The sequence below is a fragment of the Condylura cristata genome, unplaced genomic scaffold (assembly GCF_000260355.1).
Source record: "Condylura cristata isolate star-nosed mole 26May11 unplaced genomic scaffold, ConCri1.0 scaffold00014, whole genome shotgun sequence".
Lineage (NCBI taxonomy): Eukaryota > Metazoa > Chordata > Mammalia > Eulipotyphla > Talpidae > Condylura > Condylura cristata.
In genome coordinates this window covers 13177067-13197884 of record NW_004567115.1, presented here as the reverse complement: position 1 = coordinate 13197884, position 20818 = coordinate 13177067, and the positions used below count along the sequence as shown (strand labels likewise).

General features: G+C 49.9%; 1 protein-coding gene across 1 annotated transcript in view; it reads right to left on the bottom strand.

Moving 5' to 3' along the window:
• Window positions 1-20805, bottom strand: part of RAB6B (RAB6B, member RAS oncogene family) — a 60320-nt gene extending 39515 nt beyond the window's left edge. Inside the window, exon 1 of the mRNA XM_004682189.2 lies at window positions 20496-20805. Coding sequence (XP_004682246.1) covers window positions 20496-20565 — 70 coding nt within the window. The 5' untranslated portion in view covers window positions 20566-20805. The remainder of the gene's footprint in view (window positions 1-20495) is intronic.
• Between the last annotated feature and the right edge of the window lie 13 nt (window positions 20806-20818).

The following is a 20818-nucleotide window of genomic DNA, read 5'->3' as shown; positions in this document are numbered from 1 at the left end:
GAATATCCACCCCTCACAACCTGCTACAAGCACCCACCCAGACCTCATGTCTGGGAGTCACTCACCCACCAGTTTCCCAAGGCCCCAGCCATCTTAGTGGTATGCCTCTACTAAATGGATTTGGTGGTGTCCAGATAGTCAGAGAGGATATGAGTCTCTGCATAGACTCCCACTCAACAATGACCCACTAGGGGTTCTGTACCAGGCTGGTGCTGGGCATGGAATTCACAGATGTACCTCTGCCCTTCAGCAGCCTCATACAGTGGGAGGGTCAGACACAGGTGCAAATGCCTAGGTGAGGCTAGCTGGGAGTGAAGCCACCGAGGAACCACACAAAAAGGGCAAAGCCACTCTGCTGGTGCAGCTGCAGCCACCCCTGGAGGAGATGGGTCCTTGGGCTGGGTCTTGAAGGGCTGGCGAGGGAGGTTGGCGAGGCTGGGGGGGGGGGTCAAGTAGAAAGGATTTCCCAAGGGAGGAACTGGGTGGCGCCTGGGGGGTGTGAGCTGTGGTACCTTGTGCATACACTCTTCACTTACCCACATTTCACCATGGCTGTCGTGGAAAGACAAACTCAGCCAGGCTGGCAGAGTGTGTACCACCAGGGGTTAGCCCCTCACCAAGCTGGGTCAGAACCCTGGGCTCAAGTCAACTCCCACCACACACCCCATGAACCACACACACCAGCTCCAGGATGCTCCTGAGCAGACAGTGGGGTCCCACCTGGTCCCCCTTGGTTAAAGACATGGGCCCGGAGTGGGAGGAGTCACCAGGCATATCTCGGTGCCTTTGCTGGGCCACCCCAGTGGGCTGACTACCTCTTTGCTGCCTGTATTTTTAGGAAAGCAGGGCCCATGCCAGAGAAGTGTATCTGTATCTTTGCTTCACAGCCTCCCATCAAACAGGCTCAGAGAATGTGTGCAGCTGTGGAAAGGGTGGGGCTGAAAAGGTAAATCTGCTCCCCCAGGCTCAGGTCAGCACCCATTCCCAAGCCCGGCCTGGCTGCCTCAATTTCCAGAACAGATGGGAAATGCTGTTCACATACGTGCTGAGAAGGGCGCTGTACCATCGGCTACTAGCCCAGCCCTCACCCATGGGGCCACTCACTCCATCAGCTCCCAAGGCTGCTACCTGCCAAGGAGTTCAACTTTGGTTCTAAAGCTGGAACAGAAGTCAGCTCATCCTGTAACAGGGTGGTCCCAGGAAAAGGGGAGGTGCCAAGTTCCCTGCCCCCCCCAAGGGAGGGTGGGGCTGAGCAGGGAGTAGAGGCTGGAGAGGAGACCCAAGAAGGAAGGCAGAAAGGATGGAGAGGAGCCAGAAGGTGACGTGGAGGAGGCACATGGAGCAGAGACATGTAGAAACCACACTTGCTTCTTGGGCCTGGGCTGGTTGAAAGAGATGTGGGTGAGAGACCTGTGGGGAGGTTACCAATGACAGTGTTATCTTGATTTCGATTTTGCTCTTTCCCCCCCAGACTTGTCTGGCATTATCTGACCCTTTTCTGTAGGTTCCCACAGGAAGGTGCTTTAGGCCTTGCTTTGGGCCAATCCTGTTTGGCAGGACATTTACCCACAAGGGGATGGGTAACTTTGGGTGCCTGACTTGAAACTGTATTTTCTGTCTTTTTTATATTGCACATTAATTGTATTAAAATTCCTTTCCATTAAAGGTTTGTATGTTTTGTCTTGATGCAGCGGATGGCAGAACCTATTCAGAGCAGACAGGTTTGGGGGTTCTGGGTGTCCCTCTCTCTGCCTGTAGCAATCCTGGCCCAGCTTTCCTGCTCTGTAGGTGTGCAGGGAGAGGACTCCACCATTGCCTACAAGGTCCCCCATTACTGGCATGGCCACAGGAATAGGCAGAGACACCATCTCTGTGGTCCTTATTTCCTTTTGTTCTGTTTTCACAAAACAGAAATCCAGTCCATCATTCCTGTGAGGTAGACAAGACTGGTGGGTGGGTTGTGGGGGCCAGGTCGCCCCTCTGCACTGCACCCTGCCATCCCTTCTCAGTAAGGCAGCTCCAGACCAAAGCTTTGACAGCTCCTACCTGAGCCCTGAAGGGCTGGCTGGCTCACCGTAGGCTAAATGAGGAAACACATGAAAATCCCATTTCAAACTGTCCCCCAAAAGACTCAGACAGTAATTAAGAAATATGCAAAGCTCTTCATTGGACACTTTAATTAAGTGTGTTAACTCCCTCTGCCAGAGGATGCTCAGCCACCTGGGCCTCATCAAGGGACCCAGAAGTGGAGCTGTGGAGGGAGGAGGGGAAAGAAATCGAAGAAGGAATGGCAGGACAGATCAGGGGCTGGGTCTGGCCTGGCCTTCGCTGCTCTTGTAGGGGGGCTGGTCCATTCCTGACCTGCTTGCCTCCCACTGTCCTTCACCTGCTACACGTCCTCCAGCCTAACCTGGTGACTTCAGGGAAGCCCAGTCAGCATCAGGGGCAATGGGGTGCCACCCATTTCCCACCACCCTTCCCCTGCCTGCTGGAAAAGAAGCCAGTAGGTACAGGACGAACTCTGGCCTCATACCTGCCCCTGCCTGGCTGTGGACCTTGAAATCTTTGCAGCCACTAGGGAGTTTCAGCTTCCCCACTAGAATGAGAAGTAACAGGATGAATTCTAAGGAGTTGGAACAACATAACAGTTCACACTTAAAGGCAAAGTAGAATAAAGGCCTTTGCAATACAGGAAAACGAAGGTACCAGGTGAAGTAATCCCAGACCTGAGAGCCCCAGGCTGACTGGTGCTCCATGCCATTCACTCCTCCTAAACGTTTTCAACTGGGAGCAACTGGGGCCCTGCACAGTGACCAGCACTAGGCCTGAGAGGTTCAGCCTCAGTTTCCCCATCCCCTATACTAATGTGGGCCCGGGCCCACCTGCTTTCTTCTCTGGAGGTTCTACTTTGAGCAGAAAGAGGAGAGTTGCAGGTCAGCAGGGACCAGCAGGGCTGGGCTGGGTGAGTCTGCAGCCTCAGATGCCCACGCCAGCCCCTCTGGCTGCCTTGGGGGAGAGCTGGACCACCTCTCCTGCCTGGTGCAAGTCACCTTCATCTTTGTTTTTTTCTTTTTCGCTCCAGCTTCTCTTCAATTTCCCAAGCCTCCAGTCTCATCTGCACTCTGGACCTGGCCCTAGCCCTGCCCTTTTGCAGAAACCTATCAGCTTTTAGGACACTGCAAATCCTCCCTGGCTAAACCATACTGGGAGCTTCTAACATTGAGTCCACATCTGGCTGGGGATTTCTTCTTCCTCAGCCCAGAACAGATCCTTAGAGCCTGGGGCAATGCCAGTATCCCTACCTATGACAGCTACGTCTGCTGTGAGCACTGACAACTTCGTGTACACTTCTACGAGGTGTGTCTTACACTTTGACCCTAAGAGGCAGTGGAGCCAAGACCACCCAGTTTCCATGCCAGACATCTGTCAGGGATCCTTGAGGCAGAGGTATCCTGCGTTCAAGGCCAAGAAGTGATTCAGCCTCTAACTAACCTCCCCTTATCTGAAGCCAAGAGAACCCCAGATGGGTCCGAGGGAGGGGCAGGCACAGAACTCTGGGCAATAAGGAAAGAGGACATCAGATGGTCAAAGACTTAGGGAAAAAGCCTGTGAAAAACATGTGGTGTGTTGACCCAAAGGAGGGCGTTTGCACTAGAAGGTGTCTCCTACAGGTCCCACAGAGGGTCTGCAAATTGGGACTTGAATGTTTCCCACAGAAATGCTCTAGATGGTTGGTTTGGGGCAAGAGTCCGGAGAAAGTGCCCTGTATCAGACTGCAGTCTCCACCAGCTGGAGTGTGAGCTGCTCACCAGCCAGGACCTCTGGCTTGGAGGCTGGTTGGTCTTGGATTTGACTCTTGGCTCCACTGCCTCTTAGGGTCAGGGCATGGGACACACCTCGTGGAAGTGTACACAAAGTTGTCAGTGCTCACAGGAGACTTGGCTGTCATAGGTAGGGACATTGGCACTGCCCCAGGGCCCTAAGGATCTGTTCTGGGCTGAGGAAGAAATCCCCTAGCAAGAGCCTAACACAGAGGAATTCAGACCATGACAACAGAACAAAGAATGAAGGGGAATAACAAAACCAATGAATGAAGAAACACACCTGCCAATAAACATCTCAGTCCTGCCACTCACTAGGCTGAGAAATCATTATTCCAATTGGGTCAGGCCATCTGGTGTTTAAGGTCTGCTCCCCCTTTGATGTTTTCTGGGCTAGTGACAAATGCTTACTTAGGCCTAAGTATGGCTGGATAAAGTTCCAAGAGAGCTCCTTTCCTGCCATGTGCTGAGTTCCTCTGACCCTTGGCCTCGCTAACCTTCAAACATTCCATGCCATCCCCATACAGATCCCCACCCAGCCTGGAGTACTGAGAGCCCACAGAGGGTCTGAGGTGTGGCTATCTGCTCTGGTGGGAGGGTGAGGAGCAACAAGGTTAGGGAGGGTGTGCTGGCACACAGCGAGAGGCTGTGCTGTCTGGCATGTATACTGCTGTGTGACGGCAGTATAAAAGGCGTGCTCACACTAACTTGATTGCATGGGTAAATGTCCTGCTTCTTCCCCCAAAAAGGATTATTGGCAACTTGTGAAAATACAGTTTGAAAATGGCACTGCTTAAAATAATAGCTACCTATCTTTGACAACATTAAATAGCCTCCAAATCCCTCTGAATAATCATGCTTGGGGCAATACAAAGCCATCCACACCAATGCAGAAGCCTCTCCTGCCACTAAGTTACAGACACATGACCTAAGTTTCTCCCACCAGATGCTCAATAAGGCTCCACCACAGATGACTGGTGTCTAGGCTGGAACTTAGGAGGAGCAGGGTGCCTCTAGATTCTGCAAGTGGAGACAGTCTTGATGTAGGTTTCAGCATCAGCTCTTGCCAGTTCCTAACACAGGAACCTGTCTCCATCCACCTGTACCAGGCCTGGTGTGACTCAGGCTGCTGTTCCAAGCCTGGTCCTTTGAGCCTGTCTGAGACTCTGAACTCCCTACTCATTACTCTAATACATCACTCCCTACATAAATCAGCTGGAGAGCAATACTAGGTTTCTCTTGTTTGTAGCTAAGAATTCTGAGATAAAGGGTAAGTAAGCTACCAGGAGAAAGTTGGGGCAAAAAGTTTGTGCACAGAAATACATCTTGTAGCATCTTTCCCAGTCACTGAATTAGATTGTAAAACTGCCTGAAGTCTCTAGAAGTCAAAGTAAAGGAGGGTGGGGGGGAGTAATAATAGGCCAGGGGGAAAAAGCAACAGTATTCCTGAGCTAAACTCAAACTAGATGCTAATATGGAGCTCTTTTATAAGAATTTTTTTTTTAAGAATTGTTCCCAGAAGAAGAGGTGCAGAAAAACCATATGGTTACAGAAAGGGCAAATTTACATGTTTATATAATCAAATGGATGAACATCACTGATGAAAATCAAGCATGCTCACTAGACCAGACAGCACCCTCTGCCCAAGTGAACATTCAATCATGGGCCCTTCAAGACAGATGACTGAACGCAAAAGCAAGGATCCAAGACTACAGCTTCTGGTGAAGCTGGAATAACAGAGACAAGATTCATCTTCTCCCCTGAAACAACCTGAAGACAGATAAAATGCATGAAACAGTGATTTTTCAAGACACTGGGCATGAAAGACAGTATACCCCGAGAGACGTGAAATAAGTGAGATAAGTCACATAATTACCCATTATTTGCTGCCTTGAGAAAAATTCAAGTGTCATCATAGGGAGCAGGGAGCTAGATGGAACATGGAGGATTCCTGAGTTGAAGAGACAGAGTTGAAGAGTCCAGAGAAAACAAAGGAGCTAGAGTTTTCAAGACACCGAGGAGGAAGCTGTACTGAGCAAAAACTCCACAGGTCTGCCTAGGGGTTCCCTCAAGTCTGAACCTGAGGACTGATCAGCAAATACCATCAATTTCCTACATGTCCTCTACTTAAGACTGAGAAAAGAGCACCACAGTGGACCCCAGGAAACAGTGTGTGGCATCCACTCAGAGCTTGGACAGTGGCTGTTGCCCCAGAAAGAGTGGAAAGCCTCAGTCTTCAGGGGACAGTGGGAGAGGACTCAAGAGATTTGTGCCTTAATAGTAAATAATAATTAGCCCCATTCTCAACAGAACTCTAGTCTCAACTAAAAAATCTGAATAATACTTATAGGAACACAGGCATACCTTGATATACACAGATACTAAACTTTTAATAAGAATCCCACTAGCAAAAAGATTATGACTTATTGCTAAAAGCTCAGATGATGGCTAATATTCTTAAGCAATACAGTATTTTCTCAAGGCAGCAAAATGGGGCAGAAAGTATTTTATAAAGTATTTTATAATTAAGGTCTGTACGTTGTTTTTTAAGTTGTAATTAAGCACACTTAATAGACTAAGGGAAGTAATAAACATAACTTATATGTTCTGGGATCCAAAAAAATATTGTGTGACTTGATTTATTGTAGCATTCACTTCATAGGTGATATGAAACCAAATCTGCAACATCTCTAAGGTGTGCCTACACACAATTTATACAATCCATAACATGATAAAATTCACAATGTCTAGCATCCAATAAAAAATTACTAAGTATGCAAGAAAGCAATGAAGTAGATTCCTAAAGATAAGGAAAAAAACTAATTAAACAGATTAAAACCAACCCAAAACTGACAAAGATTTTAGAATTGGCTGTCAAAAATAAGAAAAAGTTATTGTATATGCATTTCATATGTTCAGAAAGTTAACTAGAGATGTGGAAGATCTTTTTTAAAGATACAGATCAAACTTAAAAAGGTCAAAACTATATAATGTGTGAGGTAAAAGGTACATTGAAACGGATTAGTCCCGGAAGAAAAGAAAAATGAACTAAAAGACATAGTGAGATCTAAAACAAAATACAAGGGGAAAAGAATAGAAATAAATGATCAGAATACCAATGAGCTATGAGTAATATCAAGGGGTCAAACCTCCTCTAAGGATAGAAGTTTGAGGTGAATAATAAGGAAAAATATATCTGAAGAAATAACTACTGCAAATACTCCAAATTTGAGGAAAACTGTCAATCCACAAATCCAAAACACTTAACAAACCCCAAGGAAAGGCAACATGAAAGAAACATATCATAATCAAATGTAACAGAATCAGTGCCAAAATGAAAATAATGAAGAGAACAATTTCTTCTCAAAAATAATTCATTTAGACAATGGAGTAGTATATGTAAAGTACTGAAAGGGAAAAACCTATAACCTAGAATTCATATACATAACACTACATAACATCTTTCAAAAACGAAGTTTGAAGTAAAGATATTTCAAGCACACAATAGGCAACAGAATTCATCACCAAAAGATTCTCATGATAAGGATTCCACAGGAAGTCCCTCAAGAAACAGTGAAATGTCATCAGGCAGAAATGTGGAAATTCCCAAAAGAAGAACTTGAGAAATGGTCACCATATAAGTAAATTGTGAAAGAGTTCCTTCCTACTATTTCTTTTACAGATGACTGTTTAAGAAAAATAACAATAATACATTATAATATAGACTTAAGAAGACAGAAGAAAAATCTTTGTTACCTTGTCAAAAACTATATAAACCAGAAGAAAATGAAATGGCATTTTTGAAGCACCAGAAGAAAAATATTGTCAGCACAATTCTATACCCAGCAAAAATCTTTTTAAAATGAAAGTGAAATAACCAATGGTAAGGCAATTCATTGCTAGCAAGCCTTCAACAGAAGATTGGTAACACTTTGGGCAGAAGGACACACTCACACTCTTCATAACACTCTTTGATCTTAATCCTGGTTCTGTCACTTAGTTACTGTGTGATCTTGGGCTAGTTACTACCATCTCTGAAGTTCAGTTTCCTCATAGGTACAACAGGGGACAGAAATGCCTATTTCACAGACGTGCTGCACATTCTGAGAACAATAAAAGTAACATTCTGAGTGAAACTTTCTTTATGCCTAAAATTATACCTGATTTAAAAGGTAAAAGAAAAATTTTTTTAAATTATACACACGTGTACATGTCTTCACGTACCTTATGTACTTTCAGATTCTCAGCACATTGGGGAAATGACTTGTTCTGATTAACTAAACATACCAGTCATTATGAAATTTTCCTAAGGAACTAAAATATAACTGCTGTTGGTATCAACTTGGCCTTTGCAGAAAACTGGAACCTAGCTGGGTAGTGGGAAACTTGAATCCTTCTAATCACAGGCTGGGAGCCGGGCAAGCTTCAGTAATACAGCTCAGTTGGCAGAGATCATGAATAACCACCGTGTGTGCACATGCACTGACATGCGTGTAAATGTGTCCATGTACACATCCACATAAATCAGCTCCAATAAGCAGATACCAACGTCCCTGGTGTGCATGGGAATTCTGAAAATGCTCTGGTGCTTTAGCTGTGAAACTGAGACCCTTACAAGGTTGGTGTCTTCGGGGCTTCTTGGAAACCATCTGAGATCTGACCACAGTTTGTGTGAAGGCACAGCTACTCACACCCAGCCCATACACTGTCTGGACCCTCGGGGGCACAGCTTCCCTGAGTGTTCTGGGGCTCAGACAAATTGCACATGCCAATCATCAACCACGTCCACATGTCTGTCATGCATGGTGCTATGGAGAATTAATTCATAGTGAGGACATGTATGTGTGAGAGGAAGAGACACATGCTAAATTCCCACCACCAGCTGATGTTTTGACAAGACTGGTGTTAATGCAATTTGGAGTTTATTTAACTGATAGGAACTCTTGGCCCATCACAGCATGGAGTTTGGCATAGTATACACATGCTCAAGTTTACCCTTTTCTTCCCAAGGCAAATTGCTGGTGGCACTGGTGGTAAAACCCTCGCTAACAGAGAGAAGGGGGGGCAGAGCGTGAGGATGGGTAGGCAGAGTTGTAGGGCACAGCCTGTGCTTCCCAGGATGTCTTCTGCAATTCAGTTGGGGGCCCTGTGCCAATGGACCCACAGCCCTCCCATCCACGGGACACAGGTGTGGCCTGTCCATGAGACCAGGCTGCACAGGCAGGTGGAAGGTGCCTCTAGGTCACAGTCTGCCATAGCAGGGCAGCTTCCCAGGTGCAACCCCCTCTCAGAGGAACCCTGAGCTGTACAGGATGGGGGCAGACTCAAGGTCTCTGCGAGCACAGGGAGCTGTTCCCCACTTCTGCTGATCCCTCAACTCTTCCTGTCCTTGCCCACAGCCTGCGCATTGCGCTTCAGCTCGCTGCTTTGCCCAGGAAAAGATGGGCGCAATCCCTGCCCTTGCACCTCTAAAGCCAGCTGGTTGGAGAAGAGTGGATATACAGGTCAAGCTGTTCAGTCAAGACGAAAAGCATCCTTCTGCCCCCAAGAAGAACTCAAGGTCATTGTTAAGGATTCACTCCGGGGTTAGGGATGCCGCCCAGGTGCAGTTAAGAGAGGAGTATCATTGTATCCGGGATAGAAACAGCAGTCCAGATCTCTAGGATTCTGAGCCTAGCAAGGGGCCCAGGACTACAGAGACAACTGCTGGTCAGGTATTGAGATGGCCAGACAGCCAGGACGCTGGGAGAGAGCAGGGGGGATGGGTCAACATCCAGGTCTGCCTGGAACTGGATGCCTGCCTGGGTGCAAAGCATGACAACCACAAGCTCCAGGTCACAAAAGAGCCCTTCACAAAAGCAGCACCATGAATGCTGCAACTCACTGAGGGCACTCAAGATTATCTTGTCCACACACTCCACTGAGCCGTGTGAGGTCCTAGGATAACACAGCAGCAGGGTCATGGCCACATGTCTCTCCTCATCAGAGCCTAGAGCTCCACCTCAGGTTTCCACAGCCCTTAAGGCCTACTGAAGTATGCCCAGGAGAGGAAGATTCTGCTTCTTGAAGCCCCATACCAACGAGCAGCAGAAGATAAACTGCATCTCAGTCCAGAAGGTTCTAAAAGGATCACAGATCTGACTCATGCTGGCAGGCACCTAAAAAATGTCCATCCAGGGGCCCTTCCTGGTGGCGCAGCGAGTTAAAACACAGCACTAAGAAGCTAAAGCCACTTCAGCATGAGTTCGATCCCCGCCTGCCCCGGAAGTGACCCACATGGACCTCTCCTGATCCGCCTGCTGCTCCCCTCAGCAGTATATTTATCAGTCAGCCTGTTCTGCTCCCCACTCTGTCTCTGGTGAATCCTATCACTGCCCCTGCACCTCTGGCCTGTACCCCAGCTCTGTATGCATAAATAAATAAATCTTTAAAACAAAACAAAACAAAAATGTCCATACAGCTCTGCATGTAGCAGAGGAAAAATACGAGGCACAGGTAGGTCTGATCAAGGCTCAGGGAAGGAGCAGTGGCAGAGCAAGACCCAGATGCCATCCCCACAGCTCCCTCATGCCTGCTGTCAGTGACCTCAGCCAGCTGCTCGACTAGGATGGGTGTCAGTCCCCTGGAAGCTCCAACTCCTGGTCTGCACAATGAGGTCATCTCTGTGGTGTCCCTCATTAAGAATCTTCACTCTGTTGGTTTCCAGTTACCTGCTGCTACATAACAAACACCACAAACTTCATGGCTAGAAAAATATCTGTGTATTAGCTCTCAGTTTCCAGGGCAGGGGCGGGCCTGGCTTATCTTTGTCCTCAGGTGGGGCCTCACAGGCTGCAGTCAGGGTTTCAGCAAGGCTGTGCTCCTTTCTGGAATTCAGGGTCTCCTCGCCAAAGCACCTATGATAATGGAATTGAGTTCTTGTGGTTGGAGGACAGAGGTCCACACTTGGGGGTGCAGGGGTGCTGCTGGCCAAGAACTCTTATTTCTCAGGGTCACAGTTCCTACCTGCATGAGCGCCTTAGAGGTCCCTTCACTTCCTCAAGGCCAGCAAGGGAATCTTCTACAGAAACCATGAGGAAGGTTAGCCAATTACCTGTTGGCAGTTTCAGCTGCTTTCAAGGGGAGGCGCCAATGCAAGGGTGTGACTCATTCACACATCCATCCCCTTTAAACACAACATATCACATTCACAGTTCCTAAGAAATTCCACTTCCTCTCCTATGAAGGTGAAGTGGCTCTCTCCTGCCAGAGCCTCAAGACCATGCAACCAGATGCCCTGGACAGAGGCTGTAAGTGGGCAGGGGCTGAGGCCTGCCATGTCTTCTTCATCACGACTGCCCTCATATCCAGGTTCCCAAGCTCGGGTGGATGTTCGGGCTGAGACCTCTGTCCAGACCAGAACTTGGGCTGAGAGAGCCCTTTGTCCCATGACAGACTCAGGAGAGGAGCTGAGTTCTTTTTTCCACTATCTGGGGTTCCACCTGCTTCTATGTCCATGGGAGAGGCCCACGACGTGTGGGTTAGCCCCTCCTGCTTCACTGGGCTGGATGTCATCAGCCCTCACAGCAGCCCCCACAAATTCAGAATCGTCCATCATATCTATGCTGCAATCGGCATCAGTGTTGCCATAGAAGTCCCAGTCTTTCATTTTACTTGTCAGAAGTCTGCAATGGGCAGCACACTACCTAAAGCTGTATATCACCCTGGCAGGCCCAAGGCCCCAGCACATGGCCAAACCCTGAGCCTGGGACCTGACAGGCTGCCCTCTCTGGGCTAGGGCTGGGCTCAGGATGGCAGACACTGCCTCCACTCCAGTTCTCCAGCTCTCCCGCCTTCACTTTCTGTGCAGGCAGCTCAAGACTGGGTTTCTACATCCATGGCAGGGGGAAAGGGACATGGCAACCTCTACACAGTGCTGCTCTCCCTCAAATCCTCAGGATCCCTGACCTAGCTGGGGAGCTGGAAGCTGGCGGAGAAAAACAATGGAATTCATGAGAGAAAGCAAAGGAATGAACCTAGTGTCTGCTAAAGAAGGACAATACAAAGGGAGGGAATAAGAATAGACAAGAGGCCCTAGGGGTCATACCAAATGACCAGAGGGCCAGGGGCTCACCCTAATGACCAGAGAACCAAGGGGGCTCGCACGTGTAATGATCAGCTTCTTGACAGATAGTAATCTTACCCTGAGCGGTAGGCAGCAGAGGGGAACAGTCTGGAAGGACCCCCAGCTCTTTAGAGCATTCCCTTCTCAGAACAGAAATAGTTAGGGAACCTCAAGAATTGTGGAAGCACAAAGGACAGGAGAGCTCAAAGGCGCCTGTCTGTGTACAAGTAAGTACAATGTGGCCTTGTAGGGCTGCACAAATGTCCCTCCCTTACAGCCCAACATTATTACTGAGGCTTTACTTTACAAAGAAAGATTCAAGAAAATAAACACCTCCAGCCAGACAGAAATTTAGAGCCAGAAGGAAGCTTAAGCTTTCTCTTTCCATAGCACTCTAAATTCCATCCCCTGGGCAACTCCAAAATGTCCTTGCTGAAGTGGTCTGGATTTCCTGCTTCTCACTGGGTCACACCCCACTTTTGTCTTCTGGCCAGGATTCTGGAGACCTGTGTGCTCTTCCTGGCCCTCCCTGGGCAGCTCTCTGAGTCTCACACCGTGTAAAAGGCACCTCACAGTGCCTTGCTTTCTTCACCTATGAAATGGGGTCACGGCAATCCCACTCCTAGGTATCTACACAAAAGACACAAAAACACTGATTCAAAAAGACACCTGAGCCCCCGTGCTTATTGCTGCTTTATTTACAATAGAAAGGACATGGGATCAACCCTAATGCCCCAAAAGTAGATGACTGGATTAAAAAGATGTGGTAAATATACACAATGGAATGTTATTCAGCAATCAAAAAAGAGAAACTCTTGTCTTTTGCAGTACATAAATAGAGCTGGAAGGGATCATGCTTAGTGAAATAAGCCAGAAAGAAAAAGAAAAATACTGGGTAGTTTTACTCATAGCAGGAGCACAAAGGACCAGGGGGAAAAATAATAATAATAATGGACAACTATATAGGGGAGCAGGGTGGGAAAGGGGATCAAAAATGGGGGAGGGAACTGCACAGGTCTATGACGATGGCACAAGGGTGAATTGGTGGTGGGAAGCCCACGGGGATTACAACTGAAATGGAAAAAGGCATAAAATGATGTAAAAGTAAACTATTATAGAAATTTAAAAATAAAAAAAGTGGGTCAGCAGCCATATCTGTTGGATCACAAGGTGTGTGCCCTGCAGCTCACCATCAATGATTCTCAAAAAGTCACACCCCTATTTCATACAGCATGAGAGGGAAGAGGGTGCTGTCACTATTAAGTTAGCAAATTTACTGGTTTCTTAGCATTTTCCACATGCCACTCATGGATGCACTTGACTTCATGAAACCTCCACAGGGTAATTTACCCTGGAGTCTGGGTGAGGAAAACGAGCACAGTGTGGAGCCATTACCCCCCACACCTCCATAATGTGTCTATCGGGGGAACCCAGGCCTCAGGAGCATTGCATCAGGGAAGGTGTTGGAGTAGGAGCTGGGGCCAGGTCTCTTGAGTTTGCTTGGTCTGGTATGGACACTGCTCCTAGTTCTGGTCCTTTACCAGCCTTCTCTGCTTGCCACTCATCCACCTGGCTGCAGAAGGAGTATTTGGAGTAGGAGAACCTAGGAGCTGTCGCCTGCTCTGTTGTCCTCATGGTAGGCTCCCTCTGTCTGGCATAAACTTCCACCAGCAAGAAGGGTAAGGCAGCCCCAGCCCTGTTGCCTGGCAACCTGGGCCAAGTACATCATCTGAAGAGATGAGGCAGAACACCCTGGGGGCACACCTGGGTCTAGGTAGGTGGGCTAAGAATGCTTCCTAGGACAAGAGAAGGCAGGCTGGAGAGAAGCCCTGCCCTGAGGTCACGCTAGTTCTTAAGGGAAGAACTGGTGAAGCCCAGACCCCACATCCTCAGTCCTGCAGCCCCTGCAAGGCCCCTAGCAGCAGCACACCAGCTCCAGCACAGTGCCGGGAAAATACAAAGCACCCAGAGGAGCCTCAAGTATCATGAGACACTGGGACCAGGAGGGCCTGCTCCATTTCATCAGGGAGGGCAGGCTGAGTCTGGACCTTCCCTCTTCATCCAACTCTCCAAGTCCCTAGAAAAAAGGATTTCTTTTTAGCCGTCGATATGGCACAGATACTCCCCAGCTGAGGATCTTCTACCAGGTCCCAAATTCTTCCCAAAGTCCCCATTCAGATCAAGCCAGCTTCTGTGACTTGCCCTCACCTCATCTCCTGCCAAAGGGGGAAAATGAGCCAGTTACCCCAATACCCCTTCTGTGGGAAAAACCCTCAGGGCAAGAAGCCCCTTTGCTCTTGCAAGAAGACTGTGGTTCCAGCAGAATGAACACACTTACCCTCCCTCTCCCTGCCCTGCCCAATCACCTGCTAGGGTTCTAAGCTGCCATTCTTCGGCTACATTTCCTGGATTAACCTTCCTATTAAAGTCTCTTTTCTGCCTTCCAGGTTGAGGTATCATATGGTTTTCAGTCTGTTCCTTGGGCATGTCACCACCTGGGAACAAGTGATGCCTGGCCCAGGACAGGTGGCAGAGTCATTTGAGCTCCCACTGTCCTTGTGACCAAGAGACCAGGCTAAAATAAACCATTAAAATGATAAAGCCTTCATAGCTATGAAACTTTACCATTTAGAAAGATCCCACATAGTTTAGGGCAAAAGTTATGAAAATTAAATAAAGGGAACTAGAAAGTCAAGCCCTTCAAGACACAGCAAAGCGCCTGTCACAGGCATCCTTGGGAGCTGCGAAGGGCCAATTTTCCTTCCAGTTCCAGGAAGCGACCTGGCAGTCTCCTCAGGGCTTACATCCCTAGGCCCTGCCTGGGGCCCCATTTCCCAGCAGCCAGCCTTTTGGGATGGAACAAAAGCTGCCCATCTTCGGGCGTGTCTGGGACTTCTCCCTGGCAACCTCCACCCAGAGTGCCCCATCTGCCCTTCTCTGTGGCAAGAAATAGAAGGATGGCACAAGGACAGAGTATAAAATGCCCAGCATGGCTCTGCAGGTAGTCCAGCCCTGTTCATGAAGCTTGCTATTTGGCACAACCTTTTATCATCATCCTCAATGGTCTGTTCAAGAGTTCCTTTAAATTATTTACATAATGATCAGTCAGTCTTGTGAATTTAATGGTTCATTCATCCAGCAACTGGGAGACTTGGGTGGGGAGGGCAGGGTGTGTCCTGGGGGGACACAGATGGCACCTCAAGGCCTGTCCCCGGCCAGTTTACATTGTCAGGGCAACATCTATAAGGATAAATATTCATGGCCTGATTTTCAGGATTTAATATGTAACAAAAGGACAAAGAGGTTATTTTGTTATATTTTAATGGGATTCATTATAATTTGGGGGCTGAAATGATAATGATAATAGGGTCATGCACAATATGGTAATTACTATTACATCTGCACAGACAGAACATATTCTACTGGTTTCTTTTTTTATTTTTTCTGGTAAATTTGCTTGTCTCTTATCAGCATTGAGGGTGTTAATTCTCATCTTGGTGTCTGTCTGTCCCTCACCTTGACACAGCTCTCTTTACATAAATTTAGCAAAGGTTCTGGAGCTGTACCCAGTATCCCAGGATTCCTCTTTCAATCCAGCCACTGAGGCAGGCAAGAAACTGGAAGGAGTGAAAGCAAGTTGCTTAGAGGCCCAGGGCACCGTGGTGATTTAGGCCAGGTAGCAAAGCAAGCTGTGGCCACTGGGTTGGGACGGATGTCTTTGCTTTGTACCTCTGCTCTAATGGCCAAGTTGGCGGCCTGGGGAAGGGAGAAATGCAGGCTCTGCATTCTGACCATGTTCACCTGTGACGGACTGGCCATGTTCACCTGTGAGCTGGGCATGAGCAGGGCTAAAAGAGCCAGCTCTCTGTAAGTTTTAAGCTGCTGCGGGTAAAAATCTCTGGCTTCAGAAAGCAGCAGGTGAAATGATTTCAAAGCTGCCTTGATCCTTTCACTTTTTTTTTTTTTTTGAATGGTGTACTTTTTTTTTATAACATTTATTTTTACATCATTTTGTACATTTTTTTTTCCATCTCAATTGTAATCCCCTCGAGTTTCCCATAACCAAGTCACTCCTGTGCCATCACCATAATCCCAGGCACTTCCCTCCCCCCACCCCCAGTTGACCCTTTCACTTTTAATCAACAATGATGTGCCATCAGCAAATCCTGAACAGTGAGGATAATCTCATCATTTTCAAATCACATTAATGAGCACAAATCTGTAGGTAGGGAGGGGAGAAAGATGACTAAGACCTACTCCTCTTAAAGTGCTTAAGTTTTCCTTAAGGGGCTTAAAAATCAGCTATGGTTTTTATATCTAAAGAAATTAATAAAATTTCAAAATCTTGAGTGTGACAACTGAGAGGTCATAGAGCAGCATATGACTATTTTTTTAAAATGCTCAAAAACAAAGCCATGCCACTGAGGGGATCTGAGAAGTGATGGAGAAGAGAAAACTCTGGGGTGGGTTCCAAGCACAACATCCAGGCAGGCAAAGGGGTCCCTGTGTGGTTGTTGGGGGGTGGGAAGGAAGGGGTCAGACTGCCAGGCCATGGGTGGGATGGTAACCCCCCAGACAGTGTGGCCCTGAGGAATGGGGTGAAAATGGGGTGGGGTGGGGTGATGTCATTACTGTGTACCAGCAAGTAAGATACTGACAGTCTCCTTCATTCTCCACTACCCTCCCCATGTACTTTTTCTCCACAGGAGGCAATAACAAAGCTCAGCAGAGTGGCTGCGTCCCTTGCAAGACTACTCTCTCCATCCAACCCAAAGACATGGAGTGCTGGCCCGTTGCCTACAGAAGCAAATCCTCCTCTCACACTGACACCTGCCCCCAAAAGGCTGGTCAGCTGCTATCTATGTGTTTGAAAGCAGCTGTTCTTCCCTTGCCACAGCTCCTGCAGACCTTTCCTTGTAATGATATTCACAGATGTCCATGCTCCCTAGTGGATCGTAAGTTCCACCAGAGCAGGGATAGACTCAGCGATCTGATGAAACAGACAGATGATGGCAGGAGGAAGGGTGGATGGGAGGGAAGGAGAGCGTGAACAAGTGACTCAATGATGCAGGCAGCTGCTGGCAGGGTCACTGCCCAGCACAAGTGTGGACAGGCCATTCAGGGTGCAGCACTGCCAAGGGCAAGACAGGAGCCTGGCTGGGCAGCGTGAGAAGCTGGGACAGCAGCCCCAACTTGTAATCAACAGTCTTCCTGCTCAGCTGAAGGAGTCTCAGGGAAGGGAGATTAGAAGCCAGAGCAAGCACAGGACACACTCCACATCCCTCCTCCCAACCACACACTGAGAAGGGTCCAGAGAAGCCAAGTCCCATAGAATGCCATTACACTCAGAAGAAACACATGCAGGCCGGCCCGCCTTCCTTAGACACCTGCTCAAGCCTGCCCTCTCTGGGAGTGCAAGTGCCTCACTCAGGACTGTGTGTATCACCCCACTCTGTCCCCTACTACTGCTGTAAGCACGCGGACAGGGCCACCTGGCTACCTGGCCGAGAGAGCCATCGGGGCATCTGCAGGATTTCACAGCCTCTCTACTGCAAGGAATCCCCTCATCCAGGCACCACAGCTCTCGCCCCACAGCCCTCCCTCTGCCAGGCTGACAGTGTCAATCAGCCTGTATTTCCTGGGCCAGGAGACAGTGGTCTTTCTGCTCCAAGGAGGAGTAGGCCCTCTCATGGGCTGGAGGGGCTCTTTCAGAGTGCCACCTCAAGGGTCGCCAGTCAGCACATGCCCCTGATATTTGTGAAGGCCTGATGCCTTCTGGGATAATCTGGCACAGGGTGTCCTCCACATCACTGTGTCCCAGGCCCTATACTCCTCTTGGGAACCCAAGCGCCTTCTCTGCTGGCCTAGAGTGATGCTATCTCTATGGCAGGCACAGGAAACAAGAAAAAGCCCCATCCCTCCGATCCTTTTCCCTGGCCCCTTTTCAGGGGATTAGTTCATGCAGCTCCATTCAGCTCTGCCAGCCTAACACCATCCCATGTACAGGTAAGGGACTCAGTAAGCCAGACAGGAAGGGGGCGCTGGGGTAGGGGTGAGGGCCAGACCCCAGAGGCCCCGTCCACTGCACAGGCTGTGGAGGATGCTGGCACAAAGGACCATACACGCAAAGCTGCGTGAGGTAAAATGGAAGCAGCAGCTGAGGTGGTAATTCCCCCCACCTCCCCACCCCACCCCAACCCCCAGCACCAGGCTCAGGATACACATTTCCCCTACCTGAGATACTCCAGAGCTCTGTAAAATCCAAGGTAAACAAGCCACTAGTGCCACAACAAAGTGGGAGGAGGCTTTTCAGGGCCTGAGGGCTTCCTGCCAGATGGGACCAGAGTGGCCAGTAGTCAATCTCACTGATGGCAGTGCATTTTGTCCCTCAGGCCCATGTGCCCAGGGTCCATAAACCTAGCTTCCAACTAAGTCATCCAGCATTCCCACCAGGTCAGCCACAGCCTGGCCAGATAGTGGCAGCCTCATCCTTCCCTCAGGAAGGGTCCCCAATTCTTGGCATCCCCTCCCTATTCAAGGTTATCTGAATTCCCAGTGACAGGTCAGTGACTATAAGCGACTGGGTTCCAGCATTACAACTACTAAGAATTCATAATGGGATGCTGGGCAAGTCCTCCCCTGTCTCTGGGATCAGACTTCGTGTCTAACCATAAGGGGGGCTGGGCATGGGGACTCCATCTCTGATGCCTTCAGCTATCACTTCTGTGATTTAAGGCACCAAGGGAGTTCAGCAGGAGCCATCAGGAATTCTCTGACAGAGCCCAGTGTTTTCACTCAAGCTCACCATAGACATTCTCCTCAACACCCCTTGACCCAACCCCAAAGCATGTTCATACTTGGAATAAACAAATGCTTTTTTCAGAACATCTAGGGTTCAGACCCCTTGAGAACACTGAGGAAACAAGGAGATTAAGAGACAGGTCCTTAACCTACCACTTTACAGTGACACAAGTAAGGCCGAGAGGCCTCAATCTGCTCGAGGCAACACAGGCAGAGCTTCAACTCCTAGGCCTCCTGAACCTTGCAGAGTTCTCCCCCCAGGATTCCAGGCTCAGTAAGACCAGTATTGGGATGGAAAGGCTTGGAAATTCCTCTGGCACAGGGAAAAGTTGCTTCAAGAGTGGAATCTACTAAGATCAGAGACCAGTGTCTGGGATACACCGAAGGCAGGCTGAGTGCTCTTGTTCTGGAATGCCCAGCGGTCTGGACCAATACCCACCCCCATCTTATGGCTTGCCCACACTGACTCCCTTCTCTGAACAGCAGCAGACAACCATGTGACCTCCACAACTTACATGCACACACATCACAGTAGCACTGTTCTTGTTTCCACGAGGTGCCCCCAAGGATGCCTGTGTGTTGATCCCTTGAACAGACAGGCACCATACCAGGTGAGCTGGACTAGATCTCAGAAATGGAACTGGGATCCTGCTCCCAGGTATCACCTTTACCCAGTCAGTTAGTCTCTGCAAGACACCATGAGAGGTTTCTGGAGAGATGCTCTCTGAGAACCATTCCTTCCTACAGGTGTCAGAGGGGTCCATGGTCTTCCATCTAATCTCCCTACCCTGAGACCAACCTGGGTTTCTGTGATGCTTTTCCCAGGAAGGCTGCTGGGCAGCAAGGAAGCCATTTCTCTACCCCTCCCCCACCCCTGGCCGACAGCCACGTTGACCTCCCCTCCCCCAAGAAGGGTGGCTGGTAGGTGGGGGTGGGAAGAATCCGCCGCCAAGGCTCTCCGTGGGGTGTTGGGAAGTCAGGCAGGGCGTGTCACCTGGTCCTTTTCTCTGCCCAGCGCCAGGCAACACAGCCTTTTGGAGAGAAGAGCCCCTCTACCATCCCCCAAATCTGCTCGAATGAAGAAACCCTCGCTGTCATTGCCCAAGCCTCTGACTCCCCCAATGCTAACACAAGCCATTGAAGGGCAGCGGGTCTAGAACCTTCTGAGCCCAATTAGACCTCAGGCAGGGGAGGAAGGCGCCCTGTTCCCCCATGGCCGGCCTGCACACTCTATCCAGAGGAGACAGGTGTCGATCTTCCCTCCGCGGGTGTCGGCCCCAGGGTCTGGAAGTGCCACTGATTACGTGTGATTCTGGGCAGGGTCCGCCTGGGCACCCCTCTGATGCAGCGAGGTGGGGGGCAGCTAGACGCCCGAGCCCCGCCGCGCCCTGCCACCTGCGTGGTCTCCCGCAGCCGGTGCCGCAGTGCGAGCCAGCCGGCGACCCCGGAGCCCGCAAGCCTCGGTCGGCGCCGCGAGGGAGCCGCCGCCCTCCGGCCTCACCGCCGCGCCCCACCTGCACCCTAACTCCCACTCCAGATCCCACCCTCTCCCCCACCTCTAGCCCCAGCGCCTCCTCCGCCCTTACCCTTGGCCCCTCCCCTGCCAGCCCCGCCCGAGTCGGCCGCGACCTCCACCGCCCCCTCCTTCCCCTCCATCCCGGCCCCGAGGGGCCTTTCCGAGGCGGGGCCCGGGGTCCCAGAGGGGCGAAAGATTTGGCTGCGGGGGGTCGACTAGGCGCCGAGCCAAGGAAACCGGCGGGGTTACTTACCGCTCTGCTCCCCCAGGAACACCAACTTGAATTTCCTCAGTGGGTTCCCAAAATCTCCCCCTGCGGACATGGTGCTGGCAGCGGGGCCGGGAGAGGAGAAGAGCAGGAGCAGGGAGGGGAGCGGAGGGCGAGGGGAGGCGGCCGGCGGTGCGGTAGCCGGAGGGGGAAGGGCTGGCTGCGCGCGTCCCTCACTTCCCAGCTGCGTCCCGGCCCGGCCTGCGGCTGCGTGTCCGGCAGCGGCGGCGGAGCTGGAGGAGGAGGAGGAGGAGGAGGAAGGCTGGGCTGGGGCTGGGCTGGGGCTGGGCTGGGGCTGGGCTGGGGCT